Below are 23113 nucleotides of genomic sequence, written 5' to 3' on the forward strand. Positions count from 1 at the left end.
GTCCAGGACGATGATGCTGAGTGCACAAGGGCGGGGGGCCGCCATGGCGGGGGCTCAGGGGCATCCCCGAGTGGGGGGGGGGGAAGGGGGACGCGCTTTTCAGCCGAAGACGGGGATTTTGGCGAGAAGAAGTGGGGAATTTAGCAAGAGAAACAGGGATTCAAGCAAAGTGAGACTCGGGCGAGGCTGGTGACGGTTCAAGGAGCCAAATGTGTAAATTTAAACAATCAAAATGTGATCAAAAAACTGAAAACTTGGGGTAAGGCGTGCGAGTTTTGGGGCAAAATATGGAAATTTGGGGCAACGAGTGGGAATTTGGGGGGCGAGGGGATGAAGAGTGGCGAGGCGTGGATTGTGAGGATCGAAACGTGGAAACCGGGGGCAACGCGTGCAAACTGGGGATCAGGAAGGCAACCCCGGTGCAGGGCGGGCGCTTTTTGGGGCCGAAAGGCAGTTGGGTCCAGCGGCGGCGTGGGCCCGGCCGCCTCCTTTTATCATCGCTTTTTGTGCACTTCCCACAGCGGGGGAACAGGAGCCCCCCCGGGGCACAGGGCAGCATGGCCCAGAGACACCTGGGGGGGGGGGGAACAGGATAGCGCCCCCGAGCCCCGCCCCCAGCCCCCCCCCGCGCCCCCCCGGTCCCCCCCTCCCCCTCGGGCCTTCCCTCCCCCCCCCGGTCCCTCTCCCGCCCCCCCCCCTCTCCCCGGTCCCTCCCTCCCCCCTCCCCGGTCCCCCCCGCCCGGCCCCGCCCCCGCCCCGCCCCCCCCCCGCCGCTCACCGCCTCCTGGCCCCGTTCCGGCGCCCCCAGCGCCGCCACCACCGAGCGGCCGCCGCCGCCGCCGCCGCCCTCGCGCTCTGCGCAGGACCGGAGATGGGCCCGGCCGGCCCGAGGCAGCGGGCGCCGCCATGACACCGTACGGCGCCGCCAAGGGGCGGGGCATGGGGCGCCGCCGTGCCCCCCACCAAACGGAGAGGGAGGGGGCGGGGAGGCCTCCGCGCCCGAGATCGCTGCTCCCGGCAGGGAGGCGGAGGGGGAGAGGCCGGGCCCGGGGCCGGGCTCGCGGTGCCGGTGGGCCGGCGGCGCAGCCCGGGGAGAGGCGGCAGTGCGCAGGCGTCGACAAGATGGCGACGGCCGTGGGGGGCTGCGCATGCGCGGGGGGGGGTACGGTGGCCGGGAGGCGTGCTCAAGGCGGGAGGGGCGCATGCGCAGTGCGGGGGTGGGGCCGGGCCTGAGGCAGGGCCTGGGGCCTCCGGATCCTGGGCCTCCTTTTTCGAGTGACCAAGTCATAAAGCATTAAAAGAGAAATAAAGGCATTAAATAGGAATCAAATAAAGGCTTTGGCTCAACTTATTACAAAACAAAGCACAATTAAATCTTCAAAAGGCACCGCCCAGCCCCTAGCAACGTCCCCTGAGGGCACAGTGGAAATTTATTGAATAAAAACACAAATTGCACCCAAACTCCCAAAGGGGGTAAATGTAGGGGAAATCAGCAGCAGCATCCCCAGCCATGACACTAGGGATGTGCCTGTCCCTTACTGTGGTCAACGAGCGACAAAAGAGTTGATTAAATATATTTAAATTAAATATACGTGGAAGTACAAGAACAGCATTCAGTAATCAGATTACTCCTCCTTGGTGTCAGGAGACAAAGTGGAATAGCTCCCAGCCGGAAAGGGAACGTAAAGCACTTTACATGCAATGTGTTTAGATGCAAAATTAAACTCCAGAGCACAACAACTGAAAAGGATGATTTTATATATCTATAAAATCTTACAGACACTGTATTAGTTTGCACAATTTATTCATATCCTCTTACCCCCCTTGATCCAGATTTGAAGTGTCATGAGAAACCTTAGCAACCCCCCACAACAGCGGAAAGAAGCCAAAAAGCTGCAAAATTGGGGCAGTTTGGTGACAGTGTTATATGTAGGATTTAAGCAGTAATTTGGTGAGGAAAGCCCACGTAACTACTAACTATGGGGCTTTAAATAAAATTTGGCAATATAAATGACAATAATATGAGTGAAATTTGCATTCCCCTCACAGAAGGGTGAGGGAGGGGTCATGTGTGTGCAGTCCCTCATGAGTTCGGGGACCGAACCTTAGACAAAAACTGTAATAAACTCCTTATTTTAAAATTTAATAATACTTTAAAAACTCTCTTAAGCTATTTGTCTTTTTTATTTTACTTTAGTGAACTATTAGCTCCCATGAAAAAAATATTTGTGAGGTGGTGGAATTGAGGAACTTCTGGGTTTTGAGCCTGTATCTTCCTGGAGTATTTACACTTTTATAATTAACTGGCAAAAAAGAAGTCCAAAGCATTAATTTATTGTTATTTGATAAGATTTTCTCCTCATCAGAATGTGGGACCCTGCAGGCTGCTAAGTATGTTCCTATAGGAACCAGGGGTATAGGACAGAGAAATGTGCTCTGGGGAAGGTTTTCCCTATGGATTTTCCTATAGAGCCCCCTGCTCTGCCCATCTGGACAAGGCAGATGAAACTGGGAGTTTTGTTACTACTGAACCCCACTTTTTAACAGATAAATCAGAGTTGGTGGTAGCACTGGAAACAAAGTTTGAGAAAAATAAAAACATTTTTTTTTTAATTTTGACAGAAACAAAAAACGAACGATTATTATTATTATTTATTATTATTATATTTTTTTCATCTTGGGGTGAAAAATCGCCCAAAACGAATCCTGGTTTTTAAATTCTTCTTGGTATTTTCAGTGTCAGCCCCCCCCAGTGCACCTTTAGCCCCCAAAATCTGGAGGAAATGCCCCGATATCAGGAAGGGTTAGGGGGGAAGACCCCAATAATCAGGCAGACCCATGATAATAATTTAGGGGGGTACGGGGAATAATTTGGGAGATGACAATAATTGGGGAAAAAATCAGGCAAAATCGGGTAAAAAGCCCCCCGAAGCATCTCCAGCTGCGCTCCTCGCAGCCCATTTTGGGGCAGAATCCCGCGTTTTGCTGGTTTTGCCCAATGAGGGGGGGAAATCAGCCTCGTACCCACCTGGGCGGCCCCCAGCTGCTCCTCCCGGTCCCGCGCCGCCTCCCGGAGCTCCTCCAGCTGCCGGTGCCGCTCCTGGAGCTCAGCCGCCAGCCGCTGCCGCTCGGCCGCCTGCGCCTCCGCCTCCCGCTGCCACCGGGACCGCTCCTCCTGGGACTGCTGCAGCTCCGTGCGCAGAGAGCTGGGAGGCACCGGGGGGGGGCGCCGTTACCGGAGGGGGGGGGGGTCTCTGGTATCGGAGGGGGGGTCCCCGGGTATCGGAGGGGGAAGGGGAGGGGGCTTCCGTACCCTGAGGGGGGTTCCCAGTACCAGACGGGGAAGGGGGAGAGTCCCCGGTTACCGGAGGGGGGTCCCCGGGCACTGGAGGGGGAAGGGGACGGGTCCCCTGTTACCCGAGGGGGGTTCCCGGTTAACAGAGGGGAAAGGGGGAGGGTCTCCGGTTACCGGGGGGGGGTCCCCGGTACTGGGGGGGAAAGGGACAGGTCCTCTATTACCGGAGGGGGGGTGTCTCCGATACCTTACAGTGGTCCCCGGGTACCGGAGGGGGAAGTGGAGGGTGCTGCCGTACCCAGAGGGGGGTTCCCGGTACCGGAGGGGGAAGGGGACGGGTCCTCTGTTACCGGGGGGGAGTTCCCGGTTACCGGAGGGGGGGTCCCCGGTTACCGGACAGGGGTCTCCGGGTACCGGAGGGGGAAGGGGAGGGGTCTTCCGTACCCAGAGGGGGGTTCCCGGTACCGGAGGGGGAAGGAAGAGGGTCACTGGTTACCGGAGGGGGGTCTCTGGGTACCAGAGGGCTCAGGGGACGGGTCCCCGGTTACCGGGAGGGTGCAAACCGGTACCGGGGGGGGTGTTACCGGGGCTCTCACCTCACTTGTCCGTCCAGCTCCTCCACCCGGGCCTGGCTGTGCTGCAGCTGCTCCCGGAGCTGCCGGTTGTCACCCTCCATGTCCCTTATCTTCCTCTGCACCTCCTCCAGCTGCCTCCTCTGGTACCTCTGGTACCACGCCAGCCGCCGCCGCACCCTGGTCCCGGGCGGGCAGCGCCAGCGCCGTCGCCGCCGGGCCTCGCCGCCATCGCGGCGCGCACACTCAAACCGCGCCCGCCCCGCGCTCCCATTGGGCGGCGCCTCCGCCAATCGCCGCGCCCCCAAAAAATTGGACCCCCCCCCCAAAAAAATTGGACCCCCCCCAAAAAAATTGGACCCCCCCAAAGAAATTGGACCCCCCCCAGAAAGAAATCGGACCCCCCCAAAGAAGTTGCCCCCCCCCCAAAAAAAAATTGGACCCCCCCAATAAAAAATTGGACACCCCCCCAAAAGAATCTTACCTCTCCCCCAAAAAATTGGACCTCCCCCAAAGAAATTGGACAACCCCCAAAAAGAATTGGACCCCCCCCAAAGAAGTTAGACCCCCCCCCAAAAAAAATTGGACCCCCCCCAAAAAAATTGGACCCCCCAATAAAATTTGGACCCCCCCCCAATTAGTAGTGCTTCCCCCAAACTGCGTGACCCCCCCTCCCCAAACTCTATCCCCCCCCTCCCCCGGTTTAGGACTCGCCCCCCTTACCCTACCCCAAATGCCCCCCCCCCCACCTGGGAGCCCCCGAATCTGCCCACCCCAATACCCTACTGGGCCCCCCCCATTCCAGGACCCCCCAATCTGCCCCCCCATACCCTACCTGCCCCCCCCCCATCCCAGGACCCCCCAGTCTGCCCCCCCCATACCCACGGGCTCGGGCTGCTGCTAGAGGGATTAAGCGCCGCCCGCACGCTCTGACCGAAAGAAAGAGGACAAAAAAATCACCAAAATCGAGCGTAAACACGACAATTAAGTGTTAGTGGTATAATAACAGCACGGGGCCTGTCCCCAGCCCCGGCAGCACGGTGGGCAGGGGGGGAGCGCTGCCCCCCGGGTGCAGCCCGGGGCTGGGGGCTGCGAGAAGGGGCCAGGGCTGCTTCGAGCCATCGCGGGGGGAAAACAAAATGTCAGCAAGAAACAGTCTTAAAAATTAAATGCAAACTTCAAATTTAACTTAAAACTTAACATTAATGCAAACTGACAGTCGGTCCTCGACAGTCTTTTTGGTGCCCAACGTGGGCTCGAACCCACTACCCTGAGATTAAGAGGCTCATGCTCTACCGACTGAGCTAGCCGGCCAAATGCCTCAGCATTTTGGTTTACCTGTACAAAGCCCAAAAAGACTGCCGTGGTTTAACCCGGCCGGCAGCTAAACACCACGCAGCCCTTCGCTCACCCTCCCCCCTCCCTCTCTGCGACGGGGGAGACAAATGGAAAGTGAAGCCCGGGACTTGACATAAAGACACTTTCAGAAGACAGGACAAAAATAATAACAATAATAATAATAATAATAATACAATGATGACAATAGTACTACCACGAAGAATATGTACAAACAAGTGATGCACAATGCAATTGCTCACCACTCCCTGACCCATGCCCAGCCTCACCCCGAGCACTCCGGCCCCCTCCCCCGGCTAGCCACCCCTATCTATTCTTTAGCATCACCCCAGATGGGATGGAATACCCCTTGGGATACTTTGGGTCACCTGCCCTGGCTCTGTCCCTTCACAGCTCTTGCCCCTTGGCAGGACAGAGCACGAAGCTGAGACGTCCTTGGCTTGGTGTAAGCACTGCTCTGCAACAATTCAGACAGCGGGGGGTTATCAGCACTCTGCTCATCCTAAGCCAACACACAGCATTCCACCAGCTCCTAGGAAGAAAATTCTGTTCTAACTGAAACCAGGACAACCCCATATCCCATGAACCCCCCAAAATCATCCCCTGTTAGCGTTAGGTCAGAGGTTGGACTCGATGATCTTGAGGTCTCTTCCAACCTAGAAATTCTGTGATTCTGTGATTTGGGGTGGAACCTGGGAGGAAATAGGGCTCCTTGGGGGGGAAATAGGGTGGAAACTGGGGGGAATGGGGGCACTTGTGGGGAAAATGGGAGGGAAATAGGGGTCTTTGGGGGGAAATGAGGGGGAAATGGGGGCATTTGGGGTGGAAACTGGGGCATTTACGGGGGAAATGGGGGAAATAGGGGGTCTTTGGGGGGAGTTCAGGGGCAAATGGGGGCATTTGGGGTGAACGAGGGTATTTGTGGGGAGAATGGGGGCAAACAGGGGCACTTATGGGGGGAATGGGCAGAAACAGGGGCATTTCTGGGGGAAATGGGGGGAATTTGGGGTCAGTTCAGGGGCAAATGGGGGCATGTGGGTTGGAAACTGGGGGGAATGGGGTACTTATGGGGGGAATGGGGAGAAACGGGTATTTCTGGGGGAAATGGGGGGCTTTGGGGTCAGTTCAGGGGCATATGGGGGGAAACTGGCAGAAAGAGGCATTTATGGGGGAAATGGGAGCACTTAGGGGGGGAAGAGGGGGCTTTGAGGTCAGTTCAGGAGAAATGGGGGGACTTTGGGGGAGTTCAGGGGCAAACAGGGGGCTTTGGGGTGGAAACCGGGGGAAATAGAGGCACTTTGGGGTATAAACTGGGGGGCCTTTGGGGTCACTTGGGTCAAACGGGGGCGCTTTGTGGGGAAATGGGACATTTTATGGGGGAAATAAAGGAAGACAGGGGGGTTTGAGGGGGGAAATGGGCAGAAACTGGGACCTTGGTGGGGAAAGAGGGGGATTTATGGGGGAAATGGGGGCAGTTTGGGCGGAAATGGGGAAAAAGGGGCCTTGGGGGACAGTTTGGGGAGGGTTGGGGGGGTAAACGGGGGGATTTATGGGGCATAAGGTAGAAATGGGGACCCTGGGGAACACTTGGGGGGGTTTGGGTGGCGATGGAGGCCCTTTGGGGTGAAACACGGGAGAAACTGGCAATTTTGGGGAAAAGGGGGGGTCCTTTATGGGGGGGCACCTGTGCCCCCATAACCATCCTCCCCCCAAGCACCCCCAACACATCCTACATCTCCCCGAAACTCTGCCCACAGACTTCCCATGCCACCCCAAATCACCACATCGCAAAGATCCCCAAATCCACCCCAAACTCCCCCCATACCATAATATTCACCCCCCCACAAATTCTTCCCCAAAACCACCCCCAAACCCTCCTCCCCAACCTCAACCCTCCTCCCCAAGCCCTCCCCACTCCCTCCCTCCAAAACCATCCCCGAAACCCCCCCCCAAACCCCGGCAGCACGGTGGGCAGGGGGGGAGCGCTGCCCCCCGGGTGCAGCCCGGGGCTGGGGGCTGCGAGAAGGGGCCAGGGCTGCTTCGAGCCATCGCGGGGGGAAAACAAAATGTCAGCAAGAAATACTCCTCGTCTTTCTGTCCTAAAGAACGCTCCGACACAGACGGAAAAGGAACAGGCAGGAGGTGATGGACGGCAGGAGGAAAATGGCAGCTCCACTCCCCTGCCCCGCTACCAGCCCGCGCACCCGGGGCTGGTTTCTGTGGGTAGTTGGGGTCTGGCGGCCAGAAGTAACTGGGGCGGATCACCCACTGTATGGCTCTAGCCTGCAGCGGCTAATGGGTACGGACTGTGAGGAATGTTTTAACAATTCCAATTCGTGTCCATAAATTTGTGTCCATAAAGAACAATTCTGTTTGAATCCTGTCTGCCTCTGGGCCCTGCACTGGCAATTTAGTTCTTGAACCACAGATGCAGTGTGCCCCAGTCTCCCCCTCATTCCAGTCAGTTTATCACGTCTTCAGAAAACACTCCTTAAATTTGTGAACCTGTTTGCTTTTGTTATTCCGGACTTCTATTTCTAACCGTTACAGCCTTTTTTCCTGTCTTCTTCGAGATTAACTTAACACTGCTATAGATGTGTCTGTGAATGGCTGGGGAAGAATGTTTTAATTGCTCGTGAAGCGTCAAATAAGAAAGCCGTTTGTGTTTGATGTCTGGGAGTTTCAGAACAACTGATAACAACTAGTGACTGTTATGGGATACTATGTGGATCCTTGGTATCTGGCCAGAGGGGCCAAGAGATTAAGAGGAAGAAAAAAGAAGCTGAAGGACGGTTGGGAGACAAGAACTGCAGAAAGTGTTCCATAAACTTGGAATGGTGCCAAGTGAGTACAAAGGGGGAGAGGAAGACTACGAGCCTTCAGCATGAAAGACCCCCAGAGACCCCCAGAGGAGACTGATGCGCATGCTCCAGTAGGAGGAACTGGACCCCGGAAGCTAATTATAATAATCTATTTTTTTAGAAGTAGTAATGAATATGTATTAGTCTAGGTGCATAAAAATCAGCTGCTTGATGTAACTGGTGTGCGTCCTGGTGGGGCGGAGACTCCCGGTGCACCCAGCGCTGTTTGCTTACCTCTATTCCATTATATTCTTTTAACAAATCCTATTTTTTTATTTAATCCTAATTTGAATCCTGAGCCATTTATACCATTCATGACTGTGAAACATGTGCTGCAATCAAGCAAGCCAAACGGTCAAAGCCTCTTTGGTATGGAGGACGATGGCTGAAATATCAATATGGAGAGGCCTGGCAGATTGATTACATGGGGCGACATGGCACCCCAGAAAGAATAGAGTCAGACAATGGGACTCACTTCCGAAACAACCTTATAGACACTTGGGCCAAAGAACATGGTATTGAATGGGTGTATCACATCCCCTATCATGCACCAGCCTCCGGGAAAGTTGAACGATACAATGGCCTGTTAAAGACTACCTTGAAAGCAATGGGCGCTGGGACGTTCAAAAACTGGGATACGCATTTGGCAAAGGCCACCTGGTTAGTCAATACTAGGGGATCTACCAACCGAGCTGGACCTGCCCAATCAAACCTGTTACGTACTGTAGATGGGGATAAAGTTCCTGTAGTGCATGTAAAAAATATGCTGGGTAAAACAGTCTGGGCTACTCCTGCCTCAGGAAAAGGCAAACCTATTCGTGGGATTGCTTTTGCTCAGGGACCTGGATACACTTGGTGGGTGATGCAAAAGAACGGAGAGGTGCGGTGTGTACCTCAAGGAGATTTAATACTGGGTGAGAATAGCCCATGAACTGAATTGTACCATGTTAAATAGTATATTATACTGTATGTTATCACTACCATGATTACTAGAGGTGACTAATTAGAATGTATGGAAAAGAGTGTAACCTGAGCATGACATAAATGGTATGGAATAAGGGGTGGATAGATGTCCTGGTTTCAGTTAGAACAGAATTTTCTTCCTAGGAGCTGGTGGAATGCTGTGTGTTGGCTTAGGATGAGCAGAGTGCTGATAACCCCCCGCTGTCTGAATTGTTGCAGAGCAGTGCTTACACCAAGCCAAGGACGTCTCAGCTTTGTGCTCTGTCCTGCCAAGGGGCAAGAGCTGTGAAGGGACAGAGCCAGGGCAGGTGACCCAAAGTATCCCAAGGGGTATTCCATCCCATCTGGGGTGATGCTAAAGAATAGATAGGGGTGGCTAGCCGGGGGAGGGGGCCGGAGTGCTCGGGGTGAGGCTGGGCATGGGTCAGGGAGTGGTGAGCAATTGCATTGTGCATCACTTGTTTGTACATATTCTTCGTGGTAGTACTATTGTCATCATTGTATTATTATTATTATTTTATTTATTTATTTATTTATTTTCCTGTCTTATGAAACTGTCTTTATCTCAGCTCTCGGGCTTCACTTTCCATTTGTCTCCCCCATCCCAGAGAGGGAGGGGGAGGGTGAGCGAAGGGCTGCGTGGTGTTTAGCTGCCGGCCGGGTTAAACCACGGCAGTCTTTTTGGGCTTTGTACAGGTAAACTAAAACTGCTGAGGCATTTGGCCGGCTAGCTCAGTCGGTAGAGCATGAGCCTCTTAATCTCAGGGTAGTGGGTTCGAGCCCCACGTTGGGCGCCAAAAAGACTGTCGAGGACCAGCCGTCAGTTTGCATTAATGTTAAGTTTTAAGTAAGTTAAATTTGAAGTTTGCATTTAATTTTTAAGACTGTTTCTTGCTGACATTTTGTTTTCCCCCCGCGATGGCTCGAAGCAGCCCTGGCCCCTTCTCGCAGCCCCCAGCCCCGGGCTGCACCCGGGGGGGCAGCGCTCCCCCCCTGCCCACCGTGCTGCCGGGGCTGGGGACAGGCCCCGTGCTGTTATTATACCACTAACAATTGTCGTGTTTACGCTCGATTTTGGTGATTTTTTTGTCCTCTTTCTTTTGGTCAGAGCGTGTGGGCGGCGCTTAATCCCTCTAGCAGCAGCCCGAGCCCGTGGGTATGGGGGGGGCAGACTGGGGGGTCCTGGGATGGGGGGGGGGCAGGTAGGGTATGGGGGGGCAGATTGGGGGGTCCTGGAATGGGGGGGGCCCAGTAGGGTATTGGGGTGGGCAGATTCGGGGGCTCCCAGGTGGGGGGGGGGGCATTTGGGGTAGGGTAAGGGGGGCGAGTCCTAAACCGGGGGAGGGGGGGGATAGAGTTTGGGGAGGGGGGGTCACGCAGTTTGGGGGAAGCACTACTAATTGGGGGGGGGTCCAAATTTTATTGGGGGGGTCCAATTTTTTGGGGGGGGTCCAATTTTTTTTGGGGGGGGGTCTAACTTCTTTGGGGGGGGTCCAATTTCTTTTTGGGGTTGTCCAATTTCTTTGGGGGAGGTCCAATTTTTTGGGGGAGAGGTAAGATTCTTTTGGGGGGGTGTCCAATTTTTTATTGGGGGGGTCCAATTTTTTTTGGGGGGGGGGGCAACTTCTTTGGGGGGGTCCGATTTCTTTCTGTGGGGGGTCCAATTTCTTTGGGGGGGTCCAATTTTTTTTGGGGGGGTCCAATTTCTTTTTGGGGGGGGGGTCCAATTTTTTGGGGGCGCGGCGATTGGCGGAGGCGCCGCCCAATGGGAGCGCGGGGCGGGCGCGGTTTGAGTGTGCGCGCCGCGATGGCGGCGAGGCCCGGCGGCGACGGCGCTGGCGCTGCCCGCCCGGGACCAGGGGTGCGGCGGCGGCTGGCGTGGTACCAGAGGTACCAGAGGAGGCAGCTGGAGGAGCTGCAGAGGAAGATAAGGGGCCTGGAGGGTGACAACCGGCAGCTCCGGGAGCAGCTGCAGCACAGCCAGGCCCGGGTGGAGGAGCTGGAGGGACAAGTGAGGTGAGAGCCCCGGTAACACCCCCCCCCCGGTACCGGTTTGCACCCTCCCGGTAACCGGGGACCCGTCCCCTGAGCCCTCTGGTACCCAGAGACCCCCCTCCGGTAACCAGTGACCCTCCCCCTACCCCGTCCGGTACCAGGAACCCCCCTCTGGGTACGGAAGACCCCTCCCCTTCCCCCTCCGGTACCCGAAGACCCCTGTCCGGTAACCGGGGACCCCCCCCTCCGGTAATGGAGGACCTGTCCCCTTTCCCCCCCAGTACCGGGGACCCTCTTCCTTCCCCCTCCAGTAACCGTTGACCCTCCCCCTACCCCCTCCGGTACCCGGGGACACCCCACCGGTAACCGGGGACCAGTCCCCTTCCCCCTCCGGTACCTGGGGACCCCTGTCCTGTACCGGAGACCCCCCCCTCCGGTAACGGCACCCCCCGGTGCCTCCCAGCTCTCTGCGCACGGAGCTGCAGCAGTCCCGGGAGGAGCGGTCCCGGTGGCAGCGGGAGGCGGAGGCGCAGGCGGCCGAGTGGCAGCAGCTGGAGGCCGAGCTCCAGCAGTGGCACCAGGAGCTGCAGGAGCTCTGGGAGTCGGCGAGGTACCGGGAGGAGCAGCTGGGGGCCGCCCAGGTGGGTACGAGGCTGATTTCCCCCCCTCATTGGGCAAAAACAGCAAAACGCGGGATTCTGCCCCAAAATGGGCTGTGAGGAGCGCAGCTGGAGATGCTTCGGGGGGCTTTTTACCCGATTTCGGGGTGTTTTGCCTGATTTTTCCCCAATTATTGTCTTCTCCCAAATTATTCCCAACAAATTATTGTTGGCCGACGGCTTTGGGCGCCCCCTTGTTGGCTGACGGGGCCAGGCGCCTCTTGGCCAACGGGGTCGGGCCTTTCCCCCCCCCCAGGCAAAGCTGCAGGAGGTGTCGGAGGCCCTGTCACAGAGCGAGGCCGAGGATTCGGAGCTGCGGGTGCTGGTGGCGGCGCAGGAGAAGCATTTGCGTGACCTGGAGATGGAGCAGCGCCGCCTGGAGAACCGTCTGCAGGACCTCCAGGTGCTCATTCCACCAGCTCCTAGGAAGAAAATTAATTCTGTTCTAACTGAAACCAGGACAGGGGTGCAGGTTTGGAGGTTTTTTATAGGGCAGGTTTTGGGGGGTTATGCGGTGAGTTTGGGATACAGGGTATGGGTTTTGGATATGGGGGGATTTTGGGGAGGTTATGGGGTGTGGTTGGGATATGGGGTGTGATTTGGCAAGTTTTGGGGGGTTATAGGCCAGATTTGGGATATAAGGGGATGATTTAGTGTGGTTATGGGATATGGGGGGAAGGTTTGGGGGTTTACGGGGCAAGTTTTGGGGGTTTATGGGGTAGGTTTGGGATGGTGTGATTTTGGGGTGGGTTTTGGGGGATTATAGGGCAGGTTTGGGATATGGGGGCGTGAGTTGGGGGATTTAGTGAGGATAAAGGGAAGATTTGGGATATGCGGGGGTGGTTTTGGGGGAGTTAGGATATGGGGGAGAGGATTTTGGCGGTTATGGGATAGGTTTGGGGAGGTTAGGGACAGGTTTTGGGGGATTATGGGATGGATTTGGGATGGGGGTGTGATTTGGGGAGTTTTGGTGTGGGTTTTGGGGGGTGATGGGGCAAATTTGAGATACGGGGGTGACTTGGGGGGGTTATGGGATATGGGGCAGCTTTTTGGGGGGTTATGGGATGGGTTTGGGAGGGGGTTGGGGCAGATTTGGGATGCTGGGGGGCCTTTTGGGGGGGTTTGGGGCAGTTTTAGGATACGGGGGGGCATTTGGGGGGGTTATAGGGCAGATTTGGGGGTCTGGATCCCCCTCAACCCCCTTGTTTGCCCCCCAGGTGAACAAGTGTTCAGTTTTGGGCCCCTCGCTACAAGAAGGACATGGAGGTGCTTGAGCGGGTCCAGAGAAGGGCAACGAAGCTGGTGAGGGGCCTGGAGAACAAGTCCTAGGAGGAGCAGCTGAAGGAGCTGGGCTTGTTCAGCCTGGAGAAGAGGAGGCTCAGGGGTGACCTTATTGCTCTGTATAAGTACATTAAAGGAGGCTGTAGCGAGGTGGGGGTTGGCCTGTTCTCCCACGTGCCTGGTGACAGGACGAGGGGGAATGGGCTTAAGTTGCGCCAGGGGAGTTTTAGGTTAGATGTTAGGAAGAATTTCTTTACCGAAAGGATTGTTAGACATTGGAACAGGCTGCCCAGGGAGGTGGTGGAGTCACCATCCCTGGAAGTCTTCAAAAGACGTTTAGATGTAGAGCTTAGGGATATGGTTTAGTGGGGACTGTTAGTGTTAGCTTAGAGGTTGGACTCGATGATCTTGAGGTCTCTTCCAACCTAGAAATTCTGTGATTCTGTGATTCTGTGAAGTGCATCCTGGGCACGGCCCACGCCAACAAGAAGTAGCCCCGGGACCACCGGGACCCCCCCCGTTTTTCTGCCCCTCCCCCAGCACAGAGCCCGCCTGGGCCGGTGCTGATTGGCCGCCGGCGTCACGTGACACAGGGAGAAAAAATGGCGGCGCCCTGTGTGGCTGCACAGTGCCCCGTACGGCAACATGGCGGCGCCCAGTGGTGCGGGAGCACTTCCGGTCCTTCGCAGTGCTCTGCCTGCGTTGGGGGGGGGGGATCGGTACCGGAGCAGTGCTGCCGCCGCGTGGCGACTGCGCATGCTCCGCGCTATAGGGGGGGGGGGGGGGGGGAGGTTGTGGTGGTGAGCGAATTGGCGCATGCGCAGGGTGGGGGTTGAAGGCGATGCTGCCCTTAGATGGCTGGGGGGGTCTTAAAGGGGCCGCGCACCCCAAGGGATGTCTGCGTGGGGTGTGTGCAGCTGTTCCTTTTAGCCTGACCTTAATAAACATGTAAATAAGCAAAAACTCTTCTAATAATTAAAAAAACCACCTGTCGATTCCCAGCTGCAATCAATTTTCTTCCTCTCCTGGCTGCACCAACCCTATGTGTGAAATCCCAATCTGCCCCAAACCACGTGGTTTTGACCCCAAAACGTTCCTTTTTGTCCCTAACATTGGTGCTTCCACCCGCGTCGTGTTAGTTTCCAGTGCTATCACCAAAACTCCTGATTTATCTGATAAAAGTGGGGTTAAAATAACAATAAATCTCCCCAGTTTCATCTGCCTTGTCCAGATGGGCAGAGCAGGGGGCTCTATAGGGAAAATCCATAGGGAAAACCTTCCCCAGAGCACGTTTCTGTCCTATACCCCTCTTGGCACCTATAGGGGAATATGAACAGCCTGCAGGGTCCCACATTCTGATGAGAAAAATCTTATCAAATAACAATAAATTAATGCTTTGGGACTTTTTTACCAGTTAATTATAAAAGTGTAAAATACTCCAGGAAGATACAGGCTCAAAACCTAGAAGTTCATCATCATCCTCACAACTATTTTTTTCATGGAGCTAATAGTTCACTAAAGTAAAATAAAAAGACAAATAGCTTAAGAGAGTTATTAAAGTATTATTAAATTTTAAAATAAGGAGTTTATTACAGTTTTTGTTAACGTTTGGTCCCCGAACTATGAGGCACTGTACAACATCACCCCTTCCTTCACCCTTCTGTGAGGGGAATGGCAAAATTTCACTCATATTATTGTCATTTATATTGCCAAATTTTATTTGAAGCCTGGTAGTTAGTAGTTACGTGGGCTTTCCTCACCGAATTACTGCTTAAAACCCCACAATTGCCACCAAACTGCCCCAATTTTGCAGCTTTTTGGCCTCTTTCCGCTGTTGTGGGGGGTTGCTACAGGTTTTCACTACACTTCAAATCTGGATCAAGGGCAAAGAGGAGATAAATGAAAGTAAATATCTGTGCAAATATAAAGTCATAAATAGTGTCTGTAAATATTTATATATATAAAATCATCCTTTTCAGTTGTTGTGCTCCGGAGTTTAATTTTGCATCTAAACACATTGCATATAGGGTCTTCTACGTTCCCTTACCGGCTGGTAGGTATTTCACTTTATTTTTACATCAAGTGTAATACACAATAAATGTTTGTTCATTGTTTTTTGTATTATAAAAACAAGGAGTTCTGTTTGAGGAACGGGAGTTGTGAAAACTCCCTGCTGAATAAGGAGCTGTATAATGCTTGGCTAGACACTATGAAAATTCTTTTGCTTAATGTAACAAAAAAGAGAACCCCCCCCCCTTCTCTCCTTCTGCATCTCAGTTGCCTCTTTTGTTTAAAGACACTGCTGCAAAGCTCATGGAACCACCTCCTGATAAGTTGCTAACCTAGCGTATCAACATCTTGCCTCCCTGTCTCACGCTGGGCCAACATGACCAAATAAAAAAAGAAGTTGAACCACAACGCCGAGGAAGACTACGGCCTTCATCTTCACGACCACCAGAGGGACAGAGACGACCCCCTAGCAACAGTGCGCGCAGTCGCAGAATACACCAAGATGTGCTGCGTAATCCTGAAATCACCAAGATATAAAAAGGGACCCTGGCGGGGGTGAGGTGCGCGCCGTTGGCGGAGCCGAGACTCCCCGGCCGCCCAGCGCTGTTTTCCTTGCTGTTGCTTACTCAATAAATTCCTTTCTACCATTAATGCAATGCTCTCTGAAAATTAATTAAGGGGGCAACTTATAACAATGTTGAGCTGAAAACTTTGTTTTTTTCCCCAAACCCATGCTGACTTTCCACCCTGATTAAACTCCCAAATTTCAGCAGAATTCTCTTGAATACTGTTGTCATAATTTCGTAATTTCAGCAGAATTTGCTTTAATACCGCCTGCAGCTACCTGATCACAGAACTGAGTTTTAAATGAAATTGTTTAAAATCAGTTTTTTTTTCACAGGAATTTGCCATCCCTCCCCTTCCCTTCTCTGTTTTCCCCACTGTCGTTTATTTGAGTAATTAATGTGCGATTATCACTGGCCTCAGCCCAAAATTAACAGGTTTTGTTGTTTTAAGGAGGAGAGGTGCGGGGGGGAATACGTTTGGGTTGGGATTTAATGGAAAAAAAAATGGGGAAAAAAAAAAAAAGTCCCTAAAATGCCTTTCGCAAAATGGCGGCCGGGACCTCCCCTCAGAGCCGCCTCAGAGGTGGCGGGTTTCGTTCCGGCCGCTGATTGGCTGGCTGCCTCCGTTGTCCCGCCCTTGCCGGCTGCTGATTGGCTCCCGCCTCTCCCGCCTGCGAGGTTCTCCCTCCTCCCCTGGTTGCTGTCGTTGTGTTGCGAGACAGGGAAAAATTCGCTTTTTTTGGCCGTTTTTTGCCTTTTTTTGGCCCTTTTTCTACCTTCTTACGCGCGTTCTCGCAGCGCTGCACGCGGGCGAGCGCTTGGAGCTGCTTTCGGCACTCCCTTCCTCTGCTCTGCGCCGCGATGGAGGCAGCGGGACCAGCGGGACCTCCGCGGGGCCGGGATGGCGGCAGGGGCCGGGGTCGTGGCAGGGCCCGGCGGCACACGGTGAGTTCGGGTTCGGGGGCAGCGTTGCTGGGGGGGGGGGGGGGGTTCACATTTTGTGTAGCCCCCTGAAGGGTTCTTGCAAGGGACTTGACGTATTGGGGGGAGGGCCCCGCTCACCCCGCCCACTTGCGCATGGTCTGTATTGGAAGCTGAAGCCGCGCGGTGTCTGTGGCTGCGGCCTACAACCTGGTGGGCAGCGTTTTGGGATTGGGGCTGCGATTAAGGTTGGCATTGGGATTAGGGCTGGGGCCGGGGCTGGGGTTTGGGCCGTGAATGGGCTCGGGGTGGGGGCTGCGCCGGCTGGCCTCGGCCTGGGAGGGGGGCGGGGGGGGGGCCCGGGCGCATGCGCGGGCTAGGAGCCAGGCCTGTCAGGGTAGCTGAAATTGGGATTATTGATGAGATTGGGATCGAGATTGATGCCGGGATTGGGGTGCTAGAGGCGGTCAAGCCCTCCCCTGTTTCCCAGGCTGCTTCCAGCTTTCTCCCAGCTTCTTACCGTTACCTTCTCACCGTGGCGTCACCTTCCCACATGTTTCAATTGTCGTTTTTCTGTCTTTTCTGACTTTCTCCCTTCCTTCCAGGTCCTTCCTCCTCTGCAGCACCCCTTGTTGGAGCTGCTTTCAGCGCTCCCTTCCTCTGCTCTGCACCGTGATTAAGGCAGCGGGACCTCCGCGGGGCTGGGGTCGTGGCAGGGACCGGGATTGCGGCAGGGCCCGGCGGCACACAGTGAGTTCGGGTTCGGGGGGAGCGTTGCTGGGGGGGTCCACGTTTTCTGTAGCCCTCTGAAGGGCTCTTGTAAGGAGTGGGGCTGGGAGGAGCCCCCGATTAGCCCCGCTCACTCTGCGGTTGTTCGGCCGGTTGCCGGATGTGCCGTGACGTCATTTCCAACTTTCTCCCTTCCTTCCAGGTCCTTTCTCCTCTGCAGCACCCCTTGCTGCCCCCCCGGGTGCTGCATTCCCAGGCACAAGCTGCCCTCAGAGGACCCTTGTAGATTTTGGCCCTTGGAGGCCGCTGAGCGGTGTCGGATAACCCGACCGAAAGGCCCTGGGACAAACGGACACAATGACCAGTGTTCTGTGCTGTAAGCCCATTTATTACTGAGTGACATTATCTTATATAGTGTCAAAGCGTCCCACTCAGGAACCCAGGACCCCACCCACTGTGCCCAAACCCCTCCCTTCATGCATGCAGGCACAACCCAGAATAATCCCACAGAGCGGAGGCTCCTGAGATATGGCGGTGGGGCTGCCTGTGGAGGACAACAACGAGGACAAGGATTCTGTGACGTAGAGTAAGCGCTCTAAGGCAGCCGTTCACGTTGTTGTCCCGTTGTTCGTGCCCGTTGTCCTGCCCTTGCCACCTGCTGATTGCCACCCGACTTTGAGGTTCTTCCTCCTACCGTGGTTGCTGTCGTTATGGAGAGGGACAAGGAAAAATTGGCTTTTTTTGTCTTTTTTGTCTTTTTTCTACTGCCCTACTGTCGTGGTTTAACCCGGCCGGCAGCTAAACACCACGCAGCCGTTCGCTCACCCTCCCCCCTCCCTCTCTGGGACGGGGGAGAGAAATGGAAAGTGAAGCCCGTGAGTTGACATAAAGACAGTTTAAAAAGACAGGAAAATAATAATAACAAAAATAATAATAATAATACAATGATGACAATAGTACTACCACGAATAATATGTACAAACAAGTGATGCACAATGCAATTGCTCACCACTCGCTGACCCATGCCCAGCCTCACCCCGAGCACTCCGGCCCCCTCCCCCGGCTAGCCACCCCTATCTATTGTTTAGCATGACCCCAGATGGGATGGAATACCCCTTGGGCTACTTTGGGTCACCTGCCCTGGCTCTGTCCCTTCACAGCTCTTGCCCCTTGGCAGGACAGAGCAAGAAGCGGAGACGTCCTTGGCTTGGTGTAAGCACTGCTCTGCAACAATTCAGACAGCGGGGGGTTATCAGCACTCTGCTCATCCTAAGCCAACACACAGCATTCCACCAGCTCCTAGGAAGAAAATTAATTCTGTGCTAACTGAAACCAAGACACTACTATATTAACTATTTAATTTAATTTTATTTAACTATTATATTAACTATTTTATTAACAAGGCTGACCTCAGCCTGGGCGCAGGGGGGAGCCGGAGCTGGGCCCGGGCGCATGCGCGGGACAGGGAGCGGGAAGCTGCGTCTGTGGCTGCACCCAACAAGCTGGTGGGCAGCGTTTTGGGATTGGGGCTGCGATTGAGGTTGGCATTGGGATTAGGGCTGGGGCCGGGGCTGGGGTTTGGGCCGTGAATGGGCTCGGGGTGAGGTCTACGCTGGCCGGCCTCGGCCCCGGCGTGACCAGGGGGGTTGCAGGTAGCGCACCCCGCCACGGCCGGGGGTGCCGGTCGTGGGCACGCTATTTTTTTGTCCTGTTTATTTTTTTGGAAGGGCTTTCCCAGTCTTCCTTCTAATCTTCTAGCTAAGGCAGCTGGCTGCTTTTTTTTTTTTTTTTTTTTTTCTGGGATGTAATTAAAGAAGAATAAAGGTGAAAAGAAGCATAAAATAGTATTAATCGGTAGAATTAATAATCTGTGTGCAGCTGCAGCAGAAAAGCAGACAAGAGAGGGAAGAGGGATGACACCTGGGTACAAGCTAGTAGCATCACTAGTCGGTCGAGGGAAGTGATTGTCCTGCTCTACTCTGTGCTGGTGCAGCTTCACCAGCTGTGTGCAGTTCTCATCGTGGTCTACAACTTTGTCATGAGACAGGGTGGAGAGGCAGGTGACCTGTTCTCTGTAATCACCAGGGATAGGACCCTCAGGAATGGTGTTAAGCTGAGGCAGGGGAAGTTCAGGCTGGACATCACAAAGAGGTTCTCCACCGAGAGGGTGGTTGCAGACTGGAGCAGGCTCCCCAGTGTGCAAGCCACATCTGAAGCCAAGCCAGGCTTTGTCGTATGGAGTCTGGGGTACCTGCAGCCCACGCTTATAACCACCATTTATCCCCCCCGCCAAATTCAATCCTAAAACTTCTTTGAAAACACTATTTCACAGTATGTCCCCCAGCACTGAATGTTCCTCCTGCAAGTTTTTCCTGCGTCCTGCTGTATTTCCTCAAAACCAAAACTTTTCTCCTCCTTAGGAGCTTATTCGTAGATGTTTGGTTTTCCAATAAACCCCTCATCCAGGTGGGCAAAGCCCTTCCTTGGTGATTATTTTCCAACAATAGTACCAAGATCTGTGGCACAAGCGCTGCTCTGTTTGAACAGCAGCCAGCATGCTGTTCTATACTCAGAAAATATTGCAGGGGGAACTGAGATAAGGGATGTCTGCGAACCAAGGATGTCAGCACAAGCAGGTGCTGGCTTATTTCCTTCCTTTTTTTCAAATTCAGCTTCTTGCTGGGCTGGAGACTGTTTGGGGAGGGTGTCATGTCACACATCTCAACTCCCTTTGAGCTTTGAGTGCTGATAGGCAATACATTTCTTTTAACTTCTTCTAGTATTTCATGTCAATATAAACTTCTTTCTCTTTTCTCTTTCTCTTTCTCCTTTTCTTTCTCTTTTTTACTTCTTTCTTTCTTCATCTTTTTTTTTTCTTCTTTCTCCTTCTCCCTTTCTCCCATCCTTTCACCCTTCCTCCATTTCCCTCCAGCAGACCACAAGCCCTCTCCCCAACCACAGTTTCCCCATGTCCCCTCCAGATCCCCACAAGTCCTCAGACCCGGGGGGCTTTGCTGGCCCCCCAACACTCAACCCTCTTCTTGCTATTGCATCATGCTCCAGCAGTTTTTGCCAGAGAACAAGACGGGTGGATGTGATCAATGAATCCCGATACTTCCTTGACTCCCATGGAGAAAGAAGTCTGTGAAAATACTCACCCCGAGCAAGAAGTGCTGAACCCTCCAAGAGATGCAGAAAAACAATGCAAATGGGGTAATGCTGGGGGAAAGTGAGATCTGGCTCAGGTGGGACACTGGTGGGATGGGCACCAGCCAGGGTGTTTTGATGGGTGAGGACAGACTCTGAATTTTATCACCGGCCATGGTTTTTAGGTGAGGGGTGGACAGGCTCTGAATTTTACTGTGTAGCCATCTCTAAATCCATCTGGAGGACCTCAAAGGAGGGAGCTCCTATCCCAAGGGGGAGGGCTACAGGATCAACCATGGATCCAGCAGAAAAAGGGCAACTGGGGGGTGGAAAGACCCAGCCCACATCTCCTGCTCTCTTCTCCACCAGACTCCAGCCCCCATGGGATGGGAAGGAAATGTCATCATGTGCAACAGCTCTTGGCTCCGCTGTGTGTGGTGCTGAGTGTCCTTGTCCTCGCTCTGGTGGTGGCCTTGGTTGGTGAGTCCCACTGGAGCATCCCCACAGCAGGGAGATTGGCCAGGAACCTGTTTCAGGGATGGTGTGGGGAATTCCAGGATTTTCCTAGCAGGATGAGAGGCCCCCCAAGCATAGCACTGAGCCTGCTTCATGGGCACCCCCTTTTGTCCCCTCAACCAGGCTCTACTCAGCCTTTCCAAGGGGGTGCCCCACGTTGGCGCATCCCAGCCCCCCTACATTTGCTGGAGGGGAATACATATAGTTTAAAAAATGCTATTTTTCTACTTTTTTTTTTTTTTTTTTTGGTGGCTGTCCATGCATCTCACCTGCTCGGTTTTCTCCTGTTACAGTTGTGCAGTTGCAGTCTCGCTCATCACATCCCCAGTTCTCCCACGTGTGCCCAGCCACATGGATCGGCTTCCAAAGCAAGTGCTACTATTTCTCAGGAAATAGAAGTGACTGGAACACCAGCTTGGAGAACTGCAAGGCCTTGGAAGCCTCCCTGACCTCCATAGACAGCCTGGAGGAACTGGTGAGAACTGGGCACAAGCCCCAGCGCCGGTTCTGGTGTGGAATATGTGTGGGACTAGACTAAAATCCCATTTCCCCCCCAAATTTCACCCACTGCCAAAGCCAGGAGAAGATGCACTGGGGAAAGCATCAGCCTGGGCTGGGGAATGAGCAATATCACATTATTTTCTCCAGAACTCCCTCCCTACGTCCAGATGGGTGCTGTCCTGAGCTTTGCCCTCAAGGGGCTTCCTTTTTCTGTGAAACTGTAGAATTGTAGAATGCAATCACCTTCCTATAACAGGGTGCTCTGCATGCTGGAGGCAGAACCTGGCTGAGTTTTGTTTTGGGAAGACAGGATCGCCTAAAACCTGATTTATTTTATTTCATTTTTTTTCTTCTCTAAAGGATTTCATCAAGCGCTACAAGGGCCAAGGAAACCACTGGTTCGGGCTGCACAAGGAAGATGATGGCCAGTGGAGGTGGACCAACGGCACAGTCTTCAACAACGGGTCAGTCCCTCTGCCTGTTAGGGTTGGGTGCTTTGGGTTGGCAATTGGGCGGGAGTTCTTATAGGGTCTGGGATGGCCTTGTTTGGGACGGGGACCTCCTCCTGTCACCACAGCTCTTGTTTTCCATGAGAAGCTTGGGGCGGACCAAGGATACTGCGCTCTGAACCCCTATTAAACCTTGAACACTGCCCCTTGTGACCTTCCCAGGAGAGGAGACCTCAGGTTTTCTTCCTGTTTTTTTGGGTAGTTTTCCTACTTACTTCCCTTTTACTCACTCCTGAGTGTGTCTGTATTGCAGGTTTGAGGTGCAGGGAGGTGGCCCCTGTGCGTACCTAAACCAGGAGAGTATCAGCTCAGCCTTCTGCCAAACGAAGAAATACTGGATCTGCAGCAGGCCCAACAACTACGTCCTCTAGAGGCAAAAGATTTACCCTGAGTAAAAGATCCCATAAACATAAAGCTCATGATAGTGACAGAAAAAATGGTAAATCTTATTTAGGTCTGCTTCTTTGCCACAACAGTATTGCTCAGTTTCCTTTCTGCTCAGATTCGTGCAGGCTCTGTCAATCTTTTGTACTCAAGTCAGCAACATTCCTGTTTGTTTCTCTGGCTCTACAGCAGAAAATAGTGTTTTATTTTTTTCTACATTTGCAAATGGCATCTCTGTAATAATGAATTTGAAACTTGTGAATCTGAAGTGCTATGGGATTATGCTATTATACTTTACACTACCTATTGGAAGGAGGACAAGGAACGATTGGAACAGATGGAAGTATGCTATTATGCTGCTATACTTTACACTACATATTGGAAGGAGGGCAAGGAACGATTGGAACAGATAATGTCTGGATGTGCGGATACGGATGGATTTTTTAATAAAAAAATATAAATTGGAAGCTAATTGAAACAGAGCCTACACTAATACTCTTGGCTGTGCTTGGTTGGGTTCAAACACTGAAATTCCTCACAGAGCCGTAACAAGGAGGGTTGGTTTCACCCCAAGTATTAGCAGCAAGCATCCTGCAGGCTGGTCTTTTCGGGGTGGGCACTGCACAGCTCTCTGTCTCCTGCAGTCTTTGAAAGGAGATGGAAGGGTTCTGTCTGGCAAACCCACTTGTGGTTGCTCCCACAGCCATCGTATTCCAGCGACTTCTCTACAAAGGTCACGCAGCCGTTCTCCACACTCCCAAGGGAACCAAACCTGCAAACCAAAACCATCAGCACCCAAAAGCAGCTCCTTTCTCTCTTGGGAGAGGGGGCAATGGGAGCTTCTCCCC

General features: G+C 53.7%; 2 protein-coding genes and 1 long non-coding RNA gene across 12 annotated transcripts; 2 read left to right on the forward strand and 1 right to left on the reverse strand.

Annotated features, from left to right (window-relative positions):
* Positions 1 to 3065: 3065 nt before the first annotated feature.
* On the reverse strand, positions 3066 to 4237 carry LOC139998871 (uncharacterized). Its single transcript, XR_011803859.1, has 2 exons — positions 3892 to 4237; positions 3066 to 3206 (listed from the first exon to the last, which is right to left on the reverse strand). It is a non-coding gene; the product is annotated as an uncharacterized lncRNA (long non-coding RNA).
* A 6531-nt stretch (positions 4238 to 10768) lies between these two features.
* On the forward strand, positions 10769 to 15643 carry LOC139998879 (uncharacterized). 7 transcript variants are annotated; one of them, XM_072024768.1, is made up of 5 exons: positions 10769 to 11063; positions 11506 to 11683; positions 11958 to 12173; positions 12919 to 13003; positions 15387 to 15521. In XM_072024768.1, exons 1-4 carry the CDS (start codon positions 10813 to 10815, stop codon positions 12973 to 12975), a joined length of 702 nt encoding a protein of 233 aa, XP_071880869.1. In that variant the 5' UTR covers positions 10769 to 10812; the 3' UTR covers positions 12976 to 13003; positions 15387 to 15521. The 7 variants fall into 7 exon arrangements, with proteins under 7 accessions (XP_071880869.1, XP_071880868.1, XP_071880873.1 ...); XM_072024770.1 differs by having other exon boundaries at positions 10772 to 11063; positions 11958 to 12104; XM_072024771.1 differs by lacking the exon at positions 15387 to 15521 and adding an exon at positions 15279 to 15297 and having other exon boundaries at positions 10772 to 11063; positions 11958 to 12104.
* Positions 15644 to 16219: 576 nt separating this feature from the next.
* On the forward strand, positions 16220 to 22737 carry LOC139998620 (C-type lectin domain family 2 member B-like). 4 transcript variants are annotated; one of them, XM_072024773.1, is made up of 8 exons: positions 16220 to 16503; positions 17085 to 17229; positions 17411 to 17584; positions 20144 to 20421; positions 20725 to 20835; positions 21165 to 21346; positions 21733 to 21836; positions 22135 to 22737. In XM_072024773.1, the coding sequence occupies exons 4-8, from the start codon at positions 20310 to 20312 to the stop codon at positions 22250 to 22252; spliced, it is 627 nt and encodes a 208-aa protein (XP_071880874.1). In that variant the 5' UTR covers positions 16220 to 16503; positions 17085 to 17229; positions 17411 to 17584; positions 20144 to 20309; the 3' UTR covers positions 22253 to 22737. The 4 variants fall into 4 exon arrangements, with proteins under 4 accessions (XP_071880874.1, XP_071880875.1, XP_071880877.1 ...); XM_072024774.1 differs by lacking the exons at positions 16220 to 16503; positions 17411 to 17584 and adding an exon at positions 16591 to 16727 and having other exon boundaries at positions 20272 to 20421; XM_072024776.1 differs by lacking the exons at positions 16220 to 16503; positions 17411 to 17584 and adding an exon at positions 16591 to 16727 and having other exon boundaries at positions 20275 to 20421.
* Positions 22738 to 23113: the final 376 nt, after the last annotated feature.

This window comes from Anas platyrhynchos, chromosome 17 (assembly GCF_047663525.1).
Source record: "Anas platyrhynchos isolate ZD024472 breed Pekin duck chromosome 17, IASCAAS_PekinDuck_T2T, whole genome shotgun sequence".
In the NCBI taxonomy this organism is placed as follows: Eukaryota; Metazoa; Chordata; class Aves; order Anseriformes; family Anatidae; genus Anas; species Anas platyrhynchos.